We start from the raw sequence: 21,174 nt of genomic DNA, 5'->3' as shown, positions 1-21,174 counted from the left end.
TTGTGCACTGCCCTTCATCCCACTGTCATTTATCTATGTACCAAGTTTTATTTCAATCCCATCAGTAGTTTTGAAGTTTTTCTCCTGACAAGGGTGTGGCGGTCGGACGGACAGTCCGCCCCTTCAAAGACATGAAAAGGTTTGAACAAATGCCATGGAGGCCATCACCATTCTCAGAGGAGTAAAATGGGTTGATTATCTGACACATTTTCAAATACCATTTTATATTAATTTATTTTAGCTCAATTGTGACAGAAGCTGATAGCTTGTATATTCACTGTCAAATTAATTTCCTCAGTTGAAATCAGGACTGTGTCGCACACCTATACCACAATACCATTTTTAACTTTATACTTCAGCACAAACAAATGACTAAAATGACTTATGATGTCGTGTTGACACAGTTGAGCTATAAAAATGTCAGGATTCTGCGTTAAGTAAAGGATTCTAACTGAACTCTCGCCTTAGTACTATTTCTGCCAATATAAAGGCACAAGTAGCCTTTGACTTTAAAAATTGTACAGAGGTTTATCACAGATGCATTTAACACATTTTGGTCATCCATAAGATCTTGCTTGATTGCACTATGTTATTGACGATGATCTTGGTCATGACACCAATATCTGAAAGTGGATTCTTAAACACTCCATGTTTATTATACTTCAAATAATAACAATCAAACTCAGCATTTGTGTAGTCATGTTTAAATTCAATGAGGTTGATGTCACTGAGGTCGACCGGCTTGGCGTGGTTATTCTGAGCGTCTGGCTGGGGTGATTAAAGTTGTCCACATCATTAATCAATATCCTCGTTCAAAGTCTACGACAAAATTAAGCGGTTCCCCTTTGTTATATCGCTCGTAATTGTTTTTGAAGGATTTTGCTACCTGTAAAAGAACAATGATATATTCATGTTTGCTGAGCAAAATGTGTAAAGTATATGAAGCCATATGGTCTGCAACTGGACTTGCAAGACTGTTATAAACCTACTAAGTTAATATGATTTATTTATTTTAACTTGATTGTAAAGACATCTATCCGCTGACATTGATCACTCTTGAGTTGAGTGTTACCACAATAGAAATCATTACTAGGAATCACTATTTGAGAGGCTGCGATAATGTAACCCCCTTTGAACTTATAACCTCTCGTATGTGAGAAGGAACATCTTTACCTCTAGACCACATTATTTAATGCTTTCAGGTGAACTATAGAGATTTATCAGTGAAACAAAATTAATATTTGACTGTTTAAAATAGTGAAAATATCACTTTAATATTATTCATTGTTTAAAATTATCACCCCCTCTCAAATCAAAATCAAACTTCAGCGCGCACAGGGCATGAACACAATTTCAACGACAACATTTTCGTAAGATAATGACGTTACATTTGCGTACAATATGGCGCAATTGTCAGAAAATCCAATGTCATTTGATATCAATTTTAGCCATATACATGCAATAAAATGTGTTTGTTTTTCAGTGTAATATCGAAATATATTTTAACTCATGACCACTAAAGGTAAATGTTTCATGCGTGGGTAAGCAGCACGTGAAATATAGCCTTTTGTGCTCATTCAGTCATTTATGTTATGATCTTTCACTGAGATACACAATTACAGTAAAACTGTGGTCGTTCGAACAAGCAGTCGTTCAAGAATTGGCGTTCCCTCGAGGTCGAAGCTTGGTGCCGAATTGTTTTCCTTCTGTTTTCATATAAAATATACCTACGCTGCATCAAAACCTAATTATGTCGAGGAGTCGAGCAATATTCTCGGTCCCAAGTACACAAATCATGCACAAAACCTTATGGCTCCCTCGAGGTCATAATTTCACACTTTTTCCCGAAAGAGTGTTCCATAATACCCAAATAATTAATATTTAAATTTTTGCAAGTTGTAAAAATTGCAATGACAGTTGAAAGGCAATCGATAAGGTGTGGAAACCCGTTTAAACACTTTTAACGCATGACTGATTTAGTTGATGTGGGCATTTTAGAAGATAGTTATTGATAAGAAATGTACATAAGTAATAAAAATATGAATCAACACTACCATATCGATCCAACATCGGAATCTCTGAAAAGAATTCTTTTTTTGTCACTTTGCTTTGAAATATGGCCATTTTGTAAAAAAAATAATCAATTTATTGATTAATTGATTTTTCTTTTAAATTTTATATTTAGTAAACATATAGTAAACGACAGCTTTGAACATATTAGCGATTTCCACAACGCAACACATAATTGGTGTCTTAGTAAACAGACTACTTCATACTTTAAATACACTGAAATAAATTTCATAACAGACTGGAGAATTGAAAATCGGGTCGTTCGAAACATCGGTTCCCTCGAGGTTTAGGCTCGGTCCCCGGCGACCTCGAGCGATCGCAGTTTTACTGTATTCTCTATTATATTTTTATCTACGTACAGCAGTTGAATAAAATCAGACTAGAAAACACTTACCAGGTGTGATAGCGAGACCCCTGCCACATGAGGGGTAATAATGACTCCAGGGAGGGTCCACAAAGGGCTGGACTGGGGGAGGGGCTCTTCCCTAAATACATCCAACACTGCCCCACCCAACCAGTCAGATCTTAAAAGGAATGAAATATATATATATATATAAATTATAATGAGAAAGTAAAATGACATTTTAGGTTTTCTGAGGCGATCCCCTATTGAGTTCAATTTCAGCAGTGTAAAATTTCACATTTGTAATATTTCTGTCTGGCTTCAAGTGAATGGCAAACATAAAATAGAAGAACATGAGTGTTGCCTGGCTGCATGACATTTGACTGTTAATGCAATTTTGTTCAAAGAACATCTTCAGAAGAGGAATAGTATTTACAAAATGAAGCTTTTGATCAGGGCTTCTAAAAGTTTGGAAACTCAATCGGATAAAAAATCCCCCCCCCCTCTAAATAAAAAAAAACCTGTTGAAAAGTCCAATTATATAGAAATGTCACACATTTTCGCAATATGTATTTTGTCAATATTTTTTGCGATGTGGCAATTCGTAAGAGGGCTCTAGAACCATCATAGCCGATAAATATAGTCATTGATACAAGCTTAATTAATTCAAATGAGATTCTCATCGAGTTCTGTGGTGTTTCTAACAAGTACGACTGCGATATGCAGTATTATGATTTATTTGCTTAATGCTTCTAAAGTGGGTCAACATTCAACTGATAATCTTGTATAATAATATATATTCAGATCGCTTTTTTTTACACTTTTTGAAACTGAAATCAGTCTGGCTTGGTCAAAATCGGTCCAGACTGGCAAATTGGCGGTTTTTAGAAGCCCTTCTTATGATAATATTGGTCGAGTACCTAAACATGTAACATCTGTGTAGGATAGCAATCATATGAAATGAATCATACTTAAATTAGTTTTTGACATGTTCTTCTAGATCATATCATTTAAATAATGAATTACAGCTGCAGAAGCCCTCAGAAGCTTTTGGCCGGAAATTAAGTACCAGTCATTTTTTAGATACTCCACCAGTTAGCAAAAAGCTACATCTCCCCACAATTTGTACATGAAAGGAACATAAGTTACATGTACAATACGTGAATTTTCCCAACAAAAAAAGGATTGAGAAAAATGCTTCAGAGAACAAATAAAATGACAGTTATATCACAGCATTGCATTGCATACAATCATCAAGAGGCCGTAACTTTGTGAAAAGGGGCACGTAATTGTAATCAAATTTTATGCGCAACTCTGCCTTGAAGGCACAAAGCTTTCTGATGATTTATTAAAACTGCCAGAATGGTGTATGAAGATCAGCTAACTTAAACCACATGTCAGTGTATACAGTCAACAAGGGAAGTAACTCAGTAACTAGAGATTGCTTTTTTGAAAAAGCGCTTGTCTCCCCTATTGTGTGGTCGTAGGTGAGAAAAAATAAATGATGGACATGAAATTTGTAACTTTGGACTGGAGACAAACCAACAGTGAAGTTTGGTTTATTCGATTATATTAAATAGTGAAGAGAAGAAAGTGTTGTTGATTAATCATGGAAAATGTAAACGAAGTTTGCATTGTATGAAGTTCCTGGGCGCAAGCGTTATTCAATTATTGATCGGAAACCATTTTTCAGCTCACAGTCATCGTGACCATGACCTTTTACCTACTGATCACAACATCAATAGGGATCATCTACATAACCAACTTGCATACCAAGTATTAAGTTCTTGGGTGCAAGTGTTCTTTAGTTACTGAGCGGTAACCATTTCTTCAACTCAAGGTCATGGCAACCTTGACCTTTGACCTACTGATCTCAAAATCAATAGGGGTCATCTACTAGTCATGACCGACTAGCGTACCAAGAATGAAGTTCCTGGGTACAAGCGTTCTTAAGTTATTGAGCAGAAACCATTTTTAAGCTTAAGGTCACCGCCAACGTATCATTTTTTACCTGAAGGTAACCTTGACCTTTGACCTTTTGATCTGAAAATCAATAGGGGTCATCTTCTAGTCATGATCAACTAGCTTACCAAGTATGAAGTTCCTGAAACCAAAGGATCTTTAGTTATTGAGCGGAAACTTTTTCTTCACTTCAAGGTCATGGCAACCTTGACCTTTGACCTAGTGATCTCAAAATCAATATGGTTCATCTTCTAGTCATGACCAACTAGCATACCAAGTATGAAATTCCTGGTTGCAAGCGTTCTCTAGTTATTGAGCGGAAACAGTTTCTTCACCTCAAGGTCACGGTGACCTTGACCATTGACCTACTGATCTCAAAATCAATAGGAGTCATCTACTAGTCATGAACAACTATGAAGTTCCTGGGTACAAGCTTTCTTTAGTTATTGAGCAGAAACCATTTTTAAGCTTAAGGTCACTGCCAACATAACATTTTTTACCTGAAGGTAACCTTGACCTTTGACCTTTTGATCTCAAAATCAATAGGAGTCATCTAATAGTCATGAACAACTAGCATACCAAGTATGAAGTTCCTGGACCCAAAGGATCTTTAGTTATTGAGTGGAAACCGTTTCTTCACCTCAAGGTCACGTTGACCCTGATCTTTGACCTAGTGACCCCAAATTCAATAGGGGTCATCTACTAGTCATGACCAACTAGCATACCAAGTATGAAGTTCCTGGGTCTAAGAGTTCTATAGTTATTGGGCGGAAACGAAGTGTGACGTACTGACTGACTGACTGACAGACTGATGGACTGACTGACGGACAGGGCAAAAACAATATGTCTCCCCATGAATGGGGGAGACATAAAGATATTACACGCAAATGATTTTTACATGGAAGGTCACCACGACCTTGACTATTGACCTTGTTACCCCCAAAACAATTGGGATCATCTAGACATCATGACCAACCTCACTTCAAAGTTTGGTGAACCTAGATCAAAGCATTCTCCTGATATTGCACGGAAATATTTTTTTACATTAGAGGTCACAGCGACGTTGACCTTTGACCTTGTGACCCCCCAAAATATAGGAGTTTTCTAAACCTCATGATCAACCTCCCTACCAAGTTTGGTGAACCTAGGTCAAACCATTCTCAAGATATTGAGCGGAAATGTTTTTTACATTGGGGGTCGCCGCGACCTTGACCTTTGACCTAGTGACCCCAAAAACAATAGGGATCTTCTACACCTCATGACCAACCTCCCTACCAAGTTTGGTGAACCTAGGTCAAACCGTTCTCAAGATTTTGAGCAGAAATGTTTTTTATATTGGGGGTCGCCGCGACCTTGACCTTTGACCTAGTGACCCCAAAAACAATAGGGATCCTCTACACCTCACGACCAACCTCCCTACCAAGTTTGGTGAACCTAGGTCAAACCGTTCTCAAGATTTTGAGCAGAAATGTTTTTTATATTGGGGGTCGCCGCGACCTTGACCTTTGACCTAGTGACCCCAAAAACAATAGGGATCCTCTACACCTCACGACCAACCTCCCTACCAAGTTTGGTGATCCTAGGTCATGCGGTTTTCCAGTTATCGATCGGAAACGAAGTGTGACGTACGGACGGACTGACGGACTACCCGACAGGGCAAAAACAATATGTCTCCCCCAGAGAGGGGGAGACATAATAAGGAAACACTCAACAATCATATTTCTAAATTTGGAGGAACTGCATTGTGATGTTGAAAGTTTTGATGTACCGTAAGAACTTGCATTACCAAACTGATTGGAGCTTACTGTCAAATTGACAATACTATCTTAAGATGATCAAATAAAATGAGCTGGGTACTTAATAGCTTTAACCAAGGATTCTTCATCTGTAACATCTCCTCTTCCTATGTTGATAAAAACACTTTTCTGAAATGAAAATTTGGTACAGTAATTCAAGCCATTCAAGATTTTATATTATACAATTTATTCACTGGAAATTCATTCGCCAATCAAATGAATGGAATTACTGAGGCATAGCTAAGGATTAGGATAAGTTCTATATTGAGTATGACCCCAGGGGCTGTACCATCATATTCAATAACCAACTTTCAGTTTAATAGAATAATCTGTGCATTTTGATTGGACTGTTAAAATAACTGGCCAATCAAATGAATGGAATCACTGAGGCATAGCTAAGAATTAGGATAAGTTTTATATTGAGTATGACCCCAGGGGCTGTACATATTCAACAACCAACTTTTAGTTTAAGTGAATAATCTGTGCGTTTTGATTGGACTGTAAAAATAACTGGCCAATCAACTGAATGGAATCACTGAGGCGTGTCTAAAGATAGGAGTGTTTTGATTGGACTGTAAAAATAACTGGCCAATCAACTGAATGGAATTACTGAGGCGCATCTATGGTCTAAGGATTATGATCAAGATTCATAAAAGCTAACACACACATGCCAAGAATTTCAACCCATCCCCCTGAATTCACATGAAAAGTCACAATGTCTTGTGTTTATTTTAGGGCAAGCTTATTTGTGTATTCGAAATGCTGTTGAAATCCATGATCTTTTTATTTCTATATGCTGATGTACTATAATATATCTATGCTATGAATTGACAAAATTATGATATTATATGTCATTTATTCATAGTGTGTATGTAAATTAGAGAGAAAAATATGTAAGCAAATATTAATTCTGTATTTAGTCTATAAGTCAACTTTAAGCTAAATATCGTTGCGTAAAAATCCCCTTGTCTAATATCGAAATTCCCTGGTCTTAAACAAAATCCCCTGGGTAGCCTCTCAAAAATTTGGAATGTATGTTTACAGCTTTCTTCAATATTTAGCAACATGGAAAAAGTAATTACAAACGGAACATTTAGCCACATCCTTGTTCAAATACCTTTCTTTTACAGTGTGAAAACATGTCCTTGGATAAAAGACCCTGAGTCTGAGGTGTGCTGGGTAAGATGTTGATTACATAGTCGCTCTCTGATAAAACCTCTGCCAGATCGTCTATTGTCCTGCAAAAGTTTATCGTATATAATCATTATATTCTGTGGTGCACTGGGTATTACATTTGAAGGAAGTTTGCACATTTATAGCCATAACAAAGGTTAAACAAGAATTTCATGAATTGGATGTGTACACTGTCAGGACTGTCAATCAATTTTGCAGCAAGTTCACCATGACCTTGAACTTTGATTTCCTGTCCCCTAAAATGGGGTCACCTACTGACCTTGACCAACGTGCATACCAAGTTTCACGATTCTACAACAAGTTTAAAGTTTTATGGGGAAATGGGCTTGTTGCCTTTGGTCATTTTAAAATGGTATAAATAATTATACCATTGTATAATTTTTGTTATAAAGGATGAGGCAACTGTAAATTAATTGCTGGATTCTTATCCCCACCCCCTCTTGTTTCCAATGCCCCTCAAATTTTATCTACAAAAAAAAAGTTGAAAGGTCTGTATTTGCATATCAGTCCAGACTGTCCGGAAATGGCGTTAATGCATACCTACCATGTGGATGTATAAAATTCACATGTTAAAGAGGAGAATTGTTAAGATGGTGTTCATCGCTTATGCAATAAGAAAGAACATTAACACATATTCAACAGTTAAACTGTCATCTAAAAAAAAATGAAAAAAATAAAATGTTTCCCCCAGCCCACATTAAAATAATTGGATGAAAATCTCACAATTAATTTATATTGGCCTAATTAGCATTGCACTTTTTAGTATAACACATCTCAGGGCTTTTTCTGCCCATTTTGGGAAAAAGACCCTAAATATTTTGGGAAAGTTTGTGTCGCGAAATTGGGAAAGTTTACAGTTAAAAGAAAAAGCTTTCCAGTCTCCTGCAAATTATTAAATATTTAAGTTTCTCTTCCCTTTCAAAAGACCTGAAAAGGCTGAAATATTAATTGCAATAAATCATGACAGATAATATTTCATACTGATATCAGAATGTGATGTAAAACAACGCATTACCCCCAAAACTTTACACCATCTTAATTTATTATGATGTTGAATGAACCAGTCCAGGTAAAAAGTCATTCATTAAACAAAAAAACAACATTTTTTTTTCAATTTTGATTTGGAATTTTTCTGGAGATTGGGAAAAATATCTTATATTTTGCTTTGGGAATAGGTCTGATAATCGGACCTGTGGGCACTACATAAAAAGCCCTGCATCTTAACAAACTTATAATAAACTGTAGCAAAAAATGGACAAAGAAGCAGCTAATATTTGGAGTTATTCCTCTCTGAATTTTGCAACAAGATGTTCAGAAGTTATTAATCCGAAACTAAAGTGTGTTGGCGACAATGCCAACCCTGGACAAAGTAGCCTTCATTGTCTGGCGAACTCTGCAGGCAACACAAAATCTTAACATAAATGGAAAATATAAACATCTACAAATTCTACCTGTATTGTGAGACAGCGGAATTCTTTTGCTCTTCTGATGGTATGGTACGAGTTACACCGATCACCTTGACACCGACAGTCGACAACAGACAGGACACTGGGAAAAGAGAGAAATAAAAAAAATACAATTTCCAATGTTCATTTAATTAAATCTTAAAGGGACTAGACGTCAGATGAAACAACTTCAAAAAAAAAAGAAAGTTGTCAAAAACTAACAAAAAATTGATTTTGTTGATGTGTACAACGTATTAAATCTCAATTTCTGATGTTTCAGCTGAGACAGCGGAAAAATATTCTTTCAATCATGTAAAATGAAGTTTTATAGGCATCACATTAGCTTGTATTGACAATTCTAGGCTAGTTTTAAGGAGATACTGAATGTGCTGATTTTGGGCCCATCTGGTATCTTGTCCCTTTCAGAGCCTCATACGCTATTCCTGACTACCCTTTAGTGGTAATATATTACGCTGATGCCTTCAACAATGGCTGATAGAGAGCATCTAACAGAAATAGTTAAGGGAAAATACTGTTTGTGCTGATTTTGGGACCATCTGGTGTCCGTCCCTTTAAGAGCCTCATACGCTTTTCCTGACTTAGTGGTAAAATTTTACGGTGATGTCTTCAACAATGGCTGATTAAATCATTTAAGAAAGCTTCTAACAAAAATAACCACCAAAGTACCAGATAGTCATGTATTGGTTTTATTATTAGTGGGTTATTCAGCAGTTTTCGCATGCACGGTATATGGTATAGAGGTATTGGCATCAACACTTTACCGTAGTTAGAATTCAGTTTTGCCTTACTCAACTATTCAATCGGGCTGTGCCTGTCAAATCTGGCACAAACTGTCTACAGTTTAGGCCTAAACAAATTCTATGTTTAGTGTTGTGTTTTTATTTATTTTGTTTTTCTTGGTTTGGAAGGCTCAAAACCTACCAGCCAGATAATGCTTTACATAGAATCAATTTAGCAAGGCCTTACCTCATTTTCCTATTTCATCAACTCCAAGAATACTAGTAGTCAGATAAAGATTTTCAGAAGGCCACATTGTAAATAAGTCGTGTGTTATGTTTGTTTATAATATGATGCCTATGTCTTAATTTGTTACCTTCTTTAAATAAAGTTATTATTATTATTATTATTATTATTATTATTATTATTATTATTATTATTAAAATATAATCAATTTAACATGGTCTTACCTAGCAACAAGAATACTACCAGTCAGATAATGTTTTAACATATAAATAATTGACATGATCTTACCTCCTTTCCAAAGTATTATTGCACAAAAAATACTTCCAACAAGATGACCCTAAACATATAATCAATTAGAAAGGTCTTACCTTGTTTTCCAATTTCCCCAACTCCTAGAACACTGACTGTCAGATCACTTAGACATCTATAGTTACTGTAGTCCGACCTGAAAAAAATGAAAATTTTCATGTATGGCGATGGTGGTGGCGATGGTTAAGAACTTCAGATGATAAGCCTTAAGGAAACATAAAAACTGAAGTGCCAGTTATTTGTCATTGAAAATAAACATAATAAAACATTGTTTAAACAAATACTTAAGTGGCAGCAATTTTCCACCTAGATTAAGTGACCACCTGTCTTCAGCAGCCATTTTGACCTTTTCCAAAAGGTGGCCACTTAATACAAGTTTTACTGTATTCATAACAAGACAAACTGTCATCCTAAAAATGTAAAAAAAAGATATACCCGGTAATCTCCCTAAATTCACATTATTGCATGTATATTACTTTGGTTCTTTATAATGCTTTGCAAATTGTCTAATAAAACATCTATCTTAATGTATAAAGCTAGAAACTTGTAAAGCATAACAATGTTATTACTTAGAATTAATAGTAGGATGTTGGATACATGAAAAGCATTGTTATGCAACCTTGGCATAGATCACAATATTTAAATATGATTTAGTGAATTATATAAAAAAAAAAACAATGACTGTACAACCTGTTTAAAACACTATAACCTTAATGGTTGAAAATAGGTTGCTAACCATCTTTAGTGGTCAACATTATCTTTTGTCCACTGAGATTAAGTTTTTTAATATATTTATTTCAGTAAATCAGCAGTCAGCTATTATTGATTTTAATCAGGTGAAGCAGTAGACATTTACAGTGGCTGGCCCAGTCAGTGGGTAGTTTACACAATATAATGTAGACCACGAAAAAAAAAATTGTAAGAATTTACACAAAATAAATGGAAATGGGTTTGTATACATATAAGTTATAGATACAGTTACTCGTTCTTCTTCAAAAGTGTCCTCTAACAGACGTAAGAAGCCATTTCGCTAGAACAAACACCTGTTTTGTCCGAGGCTAGGCCAAGGGTAAAATTGGTGTTCGTCCTAGCGAAACAGTTCTTACATCTGTAATATTATCATGGCCTTTCTAAATACAATGTAGTGGCTAGTGGGATTACTCGAAATTCTGGTGCAAGCTCCGCTTACAACTGTAATTAAACACTTTTTCAATAGCTCTGTTGGGGGTATAGTTGTTTAACAATATTTAACTAACACAACATGATTTTCATGTGGAGTTTATTGTTACTTATCATAATACTTACTTATTCCAAGTTGCTGTCTCCTGTTCCCTGGCAAGTTCAATGATAAATCTCTCCTTCGCCAGTATATATCCCAGTACATACTCCGCCATAACTATGTTAAATGCCTCGCCCATTCTTGTTATAGGAAAGTTTGGTGGCTGAAAGGTGATTAAAGAATGACTACTGTTTAGTAATGAACTTAAAGCTGCACTCTCACAGATTGAACGTTTTTACAACTTTTTTATTTTTTGTCTTGGAACGAGCCAATTTTTATGAAAATCCATGGAAACCAATTAATATAAAAGACTGCTGACAAAAATGAGATCGCAGATTTTTTATATTTAAGTTCAACAATTGATGTTTTATGCATTTTTCTTAAACTGTTAGTAACGGTTTAAGCCATAAAACATTAATTTTCCAACAGAAATATGAAAATCTACGATCTGATTTTTTGTCAACAGTCTTATATCATTGGTTTGCATATATTTACCCAAATATTTGCTCTTTCCAAGCCAAAAAGAAGTTGTAAAAATGGTATATCTGTTAGAGTGCAGCTTTAAAAGTAAAGTGTATTTTTCAACTGGTTAACAAAACCCAATCAGGATGCCATTTTCACCATAGAGAAATTGAATTGATAACGCCCTTAACCCCCTATAAGACATTCGCAAACCTTTCTTGTTTTAGTTGATATTTCAATTAAGACACCTCTGTAAGTTGGACCACAGTGATAAGACCTTCTTTATGATATCTTAACAATAAATTGCACAAGATATTACTGTTAGCTAAGCATACCATATCAATTACCTAAAAATAGCACCATCATAATGTCTCTTTGCAACGAAGAGGCAGTCATTTTTTAAAAAGCCCAAAAGCGATTGTAAACAGTAAGTTTTCGGCACTTCAAAGAAGGTAATATAAGGCTATGATTTAATTGGCTGGTTGATGTGAGGATGATGCATTCCTCACATGTATGGATCCATTGGAGTTGTTTCAGCGTACCTTTATGTGCAAGTTCTATGATGATACTTAAAAGAATTATAACTCTCCATTGGTGCTTGTGGCAGTTAGCTTTCTTTTATAATATGTTTCAATTTTGTACTTGATTCAGAAGTCACTTGATATACATGTATTTGGGCAGAGCAAAAGTAGCAATCATTCAATGCTTCAAAACCTTCAAATGCTAAGTTCATTTGCAAAACGAGCTGGTGCTTTCAAGCGATGTGGCACATAATATGGGCACATTTTGATTGCTAAGTAGACCCAGGAAATCTTACTAAACTGCCCATATTATGTGCCACATCGCTTGAAAGCACCAGCTTGTTTTGCAAATGAACTTAAAACTGTCAAAGACATAAGATACTTCACGAAGCAGACTTTCTGCAATTGTTTGTTAATAAATTTACATTATATCTCAGTACATGACATTTTAAATTTAAAAAAATCATATGTGAGTCATACCTTTTTAGAATCCATAGCTTTAATAAGATTTTCAACCCCTGAAATAAATATTGGTACAAATAAAATCATGAACTACCGTTATATCTTAAAGTCAAGAATGTGTTTTATATGTTTTCAAACAGAATGCAATAATTATTTCCTGAGGTATAAAGATCTTAAAAGGAAATTCATTTGTTACACAACTGTAAAAATAGCTAAAATAGCTAATTCTAAGAATAAAATGTTTGGTAAAACATTCAGCTAAAAGTTAAGACAATCATGATTATGAATCAAGAGGTATACAAAAATTATCATTCTTTTTTTACTTATATTAACAAAGATGTCTATACAGTGGAATAAAGTACTTGAAAAGGTAAGCGACAACATGCTACAGGGTGAGAGCCTAGTGTCTAAAGCACACCTCTCTCCCAAAGGGTTGTGGGTTGAGCCCAACCAGGGGACATTTCCTTGGCCTCACAACAGTATGGGCTCCTATCCAGAAAAACAGACTTGAGAGTGATTCACATCTGCTTAGAACTATACTTGCAATGAAGCAGAGATACATTAGTATAAACTAGCCTGCCTAAGCGCTAGCTGCCCACTGGAGTTTGTTCGCAGTGTTGGCTACGTCTATGATGACAGGTTCATCAGCCAGGAGTATTTTAAAGTATAATCTAACCTGCCCAAGCGCTAGCTGCCCACTGGAGTTTGTTCGCAGTGTTGGCTAGGTCTATGATGACAGGTTCATCAGCCAGGAGTATTTTAAAGTATAATCTAACCTGCCCAAGCGCTAGCTGCCCACTGGAGTTTGTTCGCAGTGTTGGCTACGTCTATGATGACAGGTTCATCAGCCAGGAGTATTTTAAAGTATAATCTAACCTGCCCAAGTGCTAGCTGCCCACTGGAGTTTGTTCGCAGTGTTGGCTAGGTCTATGATGACAGGTTCATCAGCCAGGAGTATTTTAAAGTATAATCTAACCTGCCCAAGTGCTAGCTGCCCACTTGAGTTTGTTCGCAGTGTTGGCTACGTCTATGATGACAGGTTCATCAGCCAGGAGTATTTTAAAGTATAATCTAACCTGCCCAAGTGCTAGCTGCCCACTTGAGTTTGTTCGCAGTGTTGGCTACGTCTATGATGACAGGTACATCAGCTAAGAGTATATCAGCGCTGTCTTCAATCATTGCCTTGTCTTCAACAGAAATACCGGACCCAGTTGATGCATCTGTGGAAAAATGAGAATGGATGGAATAGAATTAAAACAAAATGTAAAATAAAATGTATGTTATATTCATTGAAAGAGGTGAAAAATAATCCCAGCATTTGATTCTTCCAAATTAAGATCCAGGATGAACCATCCTCTGGTCTGGGGAACTTAAAAACATCACCTCATAGATACTAAATACAGTGCTTTTCAGATAAAAAGCTATTGTAACATTTAATAATTGTTTAAAGTAGAGCATGCATACATATAATGTTATATTATATGCACGTTGGAGCAATTAATTATTTAAATCACCTTGGAAGCCTGCAAATATGGCATGTATGAGATATATATTGACATGCTTTATAGATGAATTAAAAATCCGCTTGGCTAATGTCAAAATCCCTTGGCTATTAAAAACAAATCCCCTGGGCACATGTCAAAATCCCCTGGCTTGCAAAACAAATACCACTGAAGAGGTCTCCAGAAACATGGCAGAAAAGTGACATACTATTAAACCCAAAATAAGTTCAGCTTTAACATTTGTTTAGGATGTTTCAAGATAATACTGCCTGCAGGGATCAAATGGCTGGTGAGTTGACTTGATCTTCATCCCCTCTACTATCATGCCCTCTCCCTACAAACCGTCTTCAGGGATCAAATGGCTTAACAGAAAGTTACCATTTTAAATCTTTTGAGTAAAAAACTGTGCCTAGTGAGTGCTTGAGGCCAGGAGTGGCTGAACAAAACGCTTGACTGAGCTTACACGGGGCATTTTACCGTTGCCCTGAAAGAAAGTTTTCCCAGTGTGTACTTAGGCATGAAGCTCTACTTACTGAGCAGATTACGCATTAGGGGATATTTTTAAAATTTGGACATTCATTATGTTTCCCATTGGTGTAGAAACAAAAATCGTCAAATACTCTGTAGCGGCTATTTATAAACAAGTTCTTTTCCATGTACAGATGATGACAGTTCTTCGATTAGCAGTAAACACTACCATTCTTTTATCCCTTCATAATAATAATGTATATTACAATGTTAAAACTTGTCAAATGTTTGACACTAAAATAAGATTTATATTTTTTTATAACATGGTGCCTTAAATTGTGATATCAACACGCACCCATCGTTTATAGGTCCGTGATATTATTTACAAGAATCAATTTCATAGGACTAATTACACGAGGCTAATTTTGGTATGACAATATTAAAATAAAATGGTTTAGAAAACTAAAACCTAACAACCTTCAACATTCCGGGCTACGCAAGTTATGTTTGCCTTGGTAAAATGTCCTTAAGGGCCACAGCAAGAGCACTGTCAGAACTTGCAACGAAAATGTGAAGCATTTTTCTTAGACTTGACATTACGTTTGACACATGACACCGGTTGTTATTGTTAATTGCGAGTTACGTCCCTTTGCCGGAAGTAAAAAATTCACGGTCCGGAAATTTATTGCTTCAGCAGTGATTTTTGACGTATTTCTCGAAATGTTTTGATTGTCAACATGTCTTCTGCACTTGCAGCGTGTATTCGACGTTTCTGTAAACACTGTAAACGGCTGAATTTCATCTTAGAAGATACAAAACGTTGTTATGATGATATCAACGAAAATCAGGGACAAGGTGAAAATGGTAGGTAAACTTTAAAGTACATAGTAGAAAGTACAGATCTATAAAACACGATATTTAGTATGTTTTAATGCAGTTGTGTTTTCTCTCACTATTAAATTGAGTTTATTTTGATAAAATAACACAAAGATTCATGTAATCACATCACTTGTAGTCCATATAGATATACAATATGCCATTACTACTTTTGGTTTAAAACTGAAAGCTTCCACAGATACTGGACATACTGAAAATACGTTTATTTCTGAAATACGAAGATAATTATCGATTTCTTCTTATTTGTTTAAAGGTATTATTTGCACATTGAGCACTAAAATTTACAAGAGGGATCAGCCTTCTGAAATCCAGGTAGTTTTGAGGGCACCTTCCATTTGTATTTCCTATGGGATGCTTTTCCATACCTGACTTGTCTCTGAAAAGGTTTTTCCCATATTAAGTTTTATAATGCATAAAGCTTGTGTATGATGTGATCATGGGGCAGGTAGTCGAATGCTTTTGAGAGTTTTAGAACTGCACCTACATCAAGGGCTTCTTTCCAGTCTTCCACCAGCATTAACAGGGAAGATTGACATCAAAATGTTTTTCTGAAAGCTGCCAAGAAAGAATAAAAAATGTTATCAAAATGACTAATCAGTAATTGTTGCTCACTTATGACCCATTGATATAATTTGGATATATTTTACCACAGCCGTATTAAAATAGTTGACTGTAACCTTAAAAGTTGTTCCTCTTTTTATTTTGACAGTCAGTTAGATAAGAATTATTTTAACCAATCTGAATGCTGATCGCAACCAATCAAAGTGCTTGGTTTTCAACCAATCGATGAGTTTTTCATAATATCGTCATTCTGGATGCAGTTGGAATACAGCTTACATTAAAGAAATAATTGGTATAAATCAACTTGAACTTTGTAGTTTCTTATCTAAAATATTTACTATATTTACCGAAAAGCTCAGCTTTGACGTATTGTATAGTTAATAGCTGACGAGTGGATCGGGTTGTTGTTGAAAGATACGATAGTTAATTTAATGTATACACTTCTATGCTCTTGCTAGAAAGCTCAGCTATCCTGTGAGGCATAGTAAGTTGGAACTTCAACAATCTTTAAGAGAAAGCTCTGCTTTCCTGTTGGATAAAGTTAGAGCGTATTTATATTTTGATTGCAAACGCAAAGAAAGAAAGTGAACGCATTTTATGTATTTACCACGAAAGCTCGGCTATCTGGTATTTCATAACTGAGTAGTATTTTAAGTATTGTTATTTTAAAAGATACAACTCTGTGTCTTATGCATGAACACCCAGCTTTCTGATAATTCACAGAGATCACTGATAAAGCAGTAGATTAAAAGAGTTGGAAAACCATTTTTAATATTAGTTGAACAGTAAGTCTAACAGTTTGGCAAAAGGAAAATTATTTATATAAAACTTCTTCTGTAATTATTTTGTGATTACCGGTATTGTTTTTGAGCTAAATTACAATCATTTGTATCCAATCAGAAGGTGAAGTAACCTTGAGGAAAATTATTATAAAGTTGCACCTTTTATTATTTATTAAAGAGTTCTGCCATAACTTTGATAAAATAGTGTACAGCCGCTCGGTACACTCCAAACACGTTACAATACAATGGTCTATAGTTATTTTCAATAAAGGGGTCATCTTTCTTGAAAATAGGGGTATAACAAGTTACTTGTGCTAGCTTAAGACTATTTGGAAATGATCATTAGCATATGATTTCATTGGCCATGTTTCGGATGGGAACTTTAAAAGTACTTATCTTTGCCAGCAACGATGATTTTAGGAGGAATCAGATCTATAACAGTTTTGTTTATGGTTTTAACATGTCAATATATTTTCCAATATCTTTATTGGTCACTGACCAGGGTAAATTGAAAGTCAGGTGACATTTGGCAATTTTCCTGTATTTTGTTAAGACTACGGTGTTTATTTTTAAGCTGTCAGTTCCAGATATTCAAATATTTTCTGCTATATTAATGTAAGAAGACTTCACGTGACCAGCTTTTGATCAGAAACCAAGTTTCTGCTGTCTTCGAGTATATATAATTATAGGATTATCCGATATATACGGTATTTGTAGGTTTCTTTGAGAGAAAAGGTTTAATTGTCTGCCAGAAGTCTTGAGATTTGGGTCCTCCATTACACCATTCTTGGAAATAAACAGCTGTAGACTCTCTTTTGACCTTGGTTTTAAGATTTCTGAACTTTTGTTGTTTAAAGTTGCACTCTCAAAGATTGAACATTTTGACAACTTTTTTTTATTTTTTGTCCTGGAAAGAGCAAATTTTTGCAAAAATACATGGAAACCAGTTATAAAAGACTGCTGACAAAACATAAGATCACAGATTTTTATATTTCAGTTCAAAAGTTGATGTTTTATGCATTTTTCTTGAACTGTTTTAAGCCATAAAACATTAATTTTTGAATGGAAATATGAAAATCTGTGATATGATCTTTTGTCAGCAATCTTTTATCATTGGTCTGCAGATATTTATGCAAAAATTTGCCCTTTCCAAGACAAAAAATAAAAAAGTTGTAAAACGGTATACCTGTGAGAACGCAGCTTAACCAGTTGGCCATGATGTTCTGATTTCTGTTTTACATTGTGTTTCTTGCTTGATGAACCTTGTAAATTATGAAGTTTATGGTAACCTAGAGTTCATGGAAGATGGTGCATTTCTTTTTGGGGGTTTCTGTTTGTTTCAATAGGTGTTTGTGAGCCCAATATAAATATCCTCAAAGATATGGGCTGGATGGTACAGTACGGATGGGAAAGATGTTCATTTAATGATTTTTTGTCAAATTTATTGTATGACCTGAAAGTGACCTTCTTTTTTATAAATGGTTCACATTATTCTCTTAAACTAGTAGCTATGAGGTTGTGACAGCCGTGAAGGCCGCAATTAAAGTTTTACACCTGAAAGATTTTGCATTGGTGAGGATGACATCAATAAGTGTGGGCCTGCAATTTTTCATTAATTAAACATGTAGGCTCAGAGATAATAATAGCTTCAGCACATTTTGTCATTGACTCAATGGTGAATGTAGCACAGCAAGTCTACGTACTGATGTTTGTTCTGATTTTAAGATAATTCTGAAGCTTTTCGAAGTTAAAATTTATATCAGATACTATCCAAGTAAAACATATAACCCACTAATTAAGAAGTATATATGTTTTTGTTTTTTTCACTAATTTGGACCCAACAAGGTTTAATTTGCTTCTGTGGAGGGGGGGGGGGGGCATAATGTTAAAGTGCCTTCCCCCAAGGGTTTAAACGGATAAGCCAAGCCCATAATGTTTCTTCAGGAAAACCATTGAAATTGAAAATCAAAATCTGATTTTAGGCATGGAAAAATGGACAGGTGCCAGTCAGTGCCATCCTAAGATGAGGTTTAGTCCTACATGGTGTCACTACATGAAGACATGTTTTTGAATGTATTTTATAAGAAGAAACTGTAGAAACTGTATTATTGGCTGTTCTTTCTCATGAATGTGGCCCAATAATGTATTTTTACAGATTTTATTATTGCAGAGAAGTAACATAAATGTATGCAGTGCTCCAGCCAGGATTTGAAAAGGGCTGGGTGCTGGGTCAGAAAGGGCACTTTATGCATTGAATTAGCCTTAATGGGAATGTTTAATTCATATTGTCTATGTGTTGAAACTTCTTTCTGAACTAAGAGTTTGTCATGAATACCTTAGGTGTCATCTTTACTTTAATTAATGTCAAAATTATGTATTTTATCATTTTTGTACTTATTTTGAAAATATGTCAAACAAAAGGGAACAGCAGGGTTTGGTTAAAAGGCAGCAGGGAGCAGGAAAAGGGCAACAGTGTGCCCCACCCTGCTATTTAGGCCTAGCTGGAGCACGGAATATGACAGGGATGTCATTTGTCCGCGAATTTGCGGAATCCTGCAGATCTAATTTGAAGTCAGGAGAGAGCCCTCAAAAGAGCTTCTATAAAGCAGGTTTTTTTTCAATGGTAGTGTGCTTTTGACCCAAAGAGCACCCCAAGAAACCATGGCTGAAATGGTTTCAGCCAAATCACACCCCCGTATAATATTAAGCATGAATAAGGGTGATGTCCTAAATATTTGTTAATTTTCAAGCTTAATTTTATTTCAGAGCTCCTTAACATCGAGATGCTCCAAGAGGAGGAATCCGAAATCCTGTCAACGACACACAAGCACCCGGGCATTCTTGTTCTTGGTCAGAATGAAGAATGCAAGTCTCGGGTCGTAAACGAGATCTTCGGTCGTACAATCTTTCCCAACTTTGAGGGCTCAGAGGATGGCAAACAGTACAGGACAGTGCGCTTTAAATACGGTGATGATCTCCGGGTAAACTTAGAGTTACCAAATGACTATTCCCTCCTTGAGGAGTTAGAGGCTTACAAAGGCCCTTGGAATACCATACCACATCGAGATTTAGAGCTTTCTGCTGAGACAGAATCAAACACAGCTAATGGGACTGCTGTGCTTGAAGTTTCGTTCAATCACCAATTGTTGAGAAACGGATGCACACTGATTGTGGCAGGAACGAATCAGCCGTTTGATGAGGAGGTGAAGAGATGTATTGAAAATGTGTCTCCAGTGCTTGTATATGCCTTCCAGTCGGAAAAACTTTCATCTCAGGTTTGAACTTAGATTTACTTATAAATCAAATTTTTCAAGAAGTTAAACATTGATATGCACAGATTCGGAAACATTTTTGTTGGACTTTGTTTTTAAAGCAACTGTGCACCAGATGATCAATTTGCAAGAAAAAAAAGAAAATTGTGGAAAACTGTCATAAACTTGGTAACAATGTGTACAATGAATGCATTGAAACCTACTAACTGAAGTACCACATAGTTTACAATTTATTAAAGTTTAGCAGTAATTTCGTATTTTTTCATTAAAAAAGATTACTCGGTATGTCTACCTAGTAGAATTCATTCCTTATGCATGATTGGCTAGTCGGTGTTTTCACCTGATATTACCAAGTTAGGTGTATAGCTTAATTATGTCACCCGAAGCCATCGTAGCTCAGTGGATACGACGCTGGAATGCAATTTTGGCGACACGGGTGCGAACCCGGTCTCCGACACAATTTTTTTAAACATTTTGTTACTTTTTTTTACAATTTTGATATCAAAGCGTAACACATTCTATTAAATAATTATCCTGAGATTCGTTACAGAAAAAAACTTTTTTTGGTGCCAATCTGGTGTACAGTCCCTTTAAATACTTGTCTATAGATATGGCTGAAACATGGTATTGGTGCTGATCAGGGTTTTGTTAATGTTATATCAATTAATGACACAGAACAATATACAAGAAAGGAACTAATTTTAAAGATTGACTAGCCTTGCAGTTACCTTATTTACTTTTCTGTAAATTTCAAGAGGGTGTTATTATCCATTAGTGAGATATGCATTGAAATCTGCTCGAAAAAAATGGCCATTTTTTAGCGTTATGCAGTCTCACTTGAACAAAATATATATTATAAGTACAA

The 21,174-nt window shown here is 35.5% G+C and overlaps 1 protein-coding gene and 1 pseudogene across 1 annotated transcript; one reads left to right on the top strand and one right to left on the bottom strand.

Annotated features, from left to right (window-relative positions):
• Positions 1-634: 634 nt before the first annotated feature.
• Positions 635-15,156, bottom strand: LOC128216257 (glyoxylate/hydroxypyruvate reductase A-like). The gene is made up of 10 exons (XM_052922827.1): positions 15,153-15,156; positions 13,904-14,047; positions 12,846-12,883; positions 11,409-11,545; positions 10,163-10,239; positions 8,817-8,913; positions 7,289-7,409; positions 6,233-6,300; positions 2,465-2,594; positions 635-886 (listed from the first exon to the last, which is right to left on the bottom strand). The coding sequence occupies exons 1-10, from the start codon at positions 15,154-15,156 to the stop codon at positions 800-802; spliced, it is 903 nt and encodes a 300-aa protein (XP_052778787.1). The 3' UTR covers positions 635-799.
• A 294-nt stretch (positions 15,157-15,450) lies between these two features.
• The window catches only part of LOC128216560 (dual serine/threonine and tyrosine protein kinase-like), a 50,522-nt pseudogene continuing 44,798 nt past the window's right edge, over positions 15,451-21,174 (top strand).

The sequence above is a fragment of the Mya arenaria genome, chromosome 14 (assembly GCF_026914265.1).
Source record: "Mya arenaria isolate MELC-2E11 chromosome 14, ASM2691426v1".
Classification (NCBI taxonomy): Eukaryota; Metazoa; Mollusca; class Bivalvia; order Myida; family Myidae; genus Mya; species Mya arenaria.
Note: the sequence above shows the minus strand (reverse complement) of the source record. Positions and strands in the feature narration are given on the sequence as shown.

Coding starts and splice junctions, on each gene's coding strand:
- LOC128216257 (XM_052922827.1), bottom strand. Junction 12,884..13,903: donor GGCAGCTAGCACTTGGGCAG/GTTAGATTATAC, acceptor TATTTATTTCAG/GGGTTGAAAATCTTATTAAA. Junction 6,301..7,288: donor TTTCACACTGTAAAAGAAAG/GTATTTGAACAA, acceptor TTTTCATTTCAG/AAAAGTGTTTTTATCAACAT.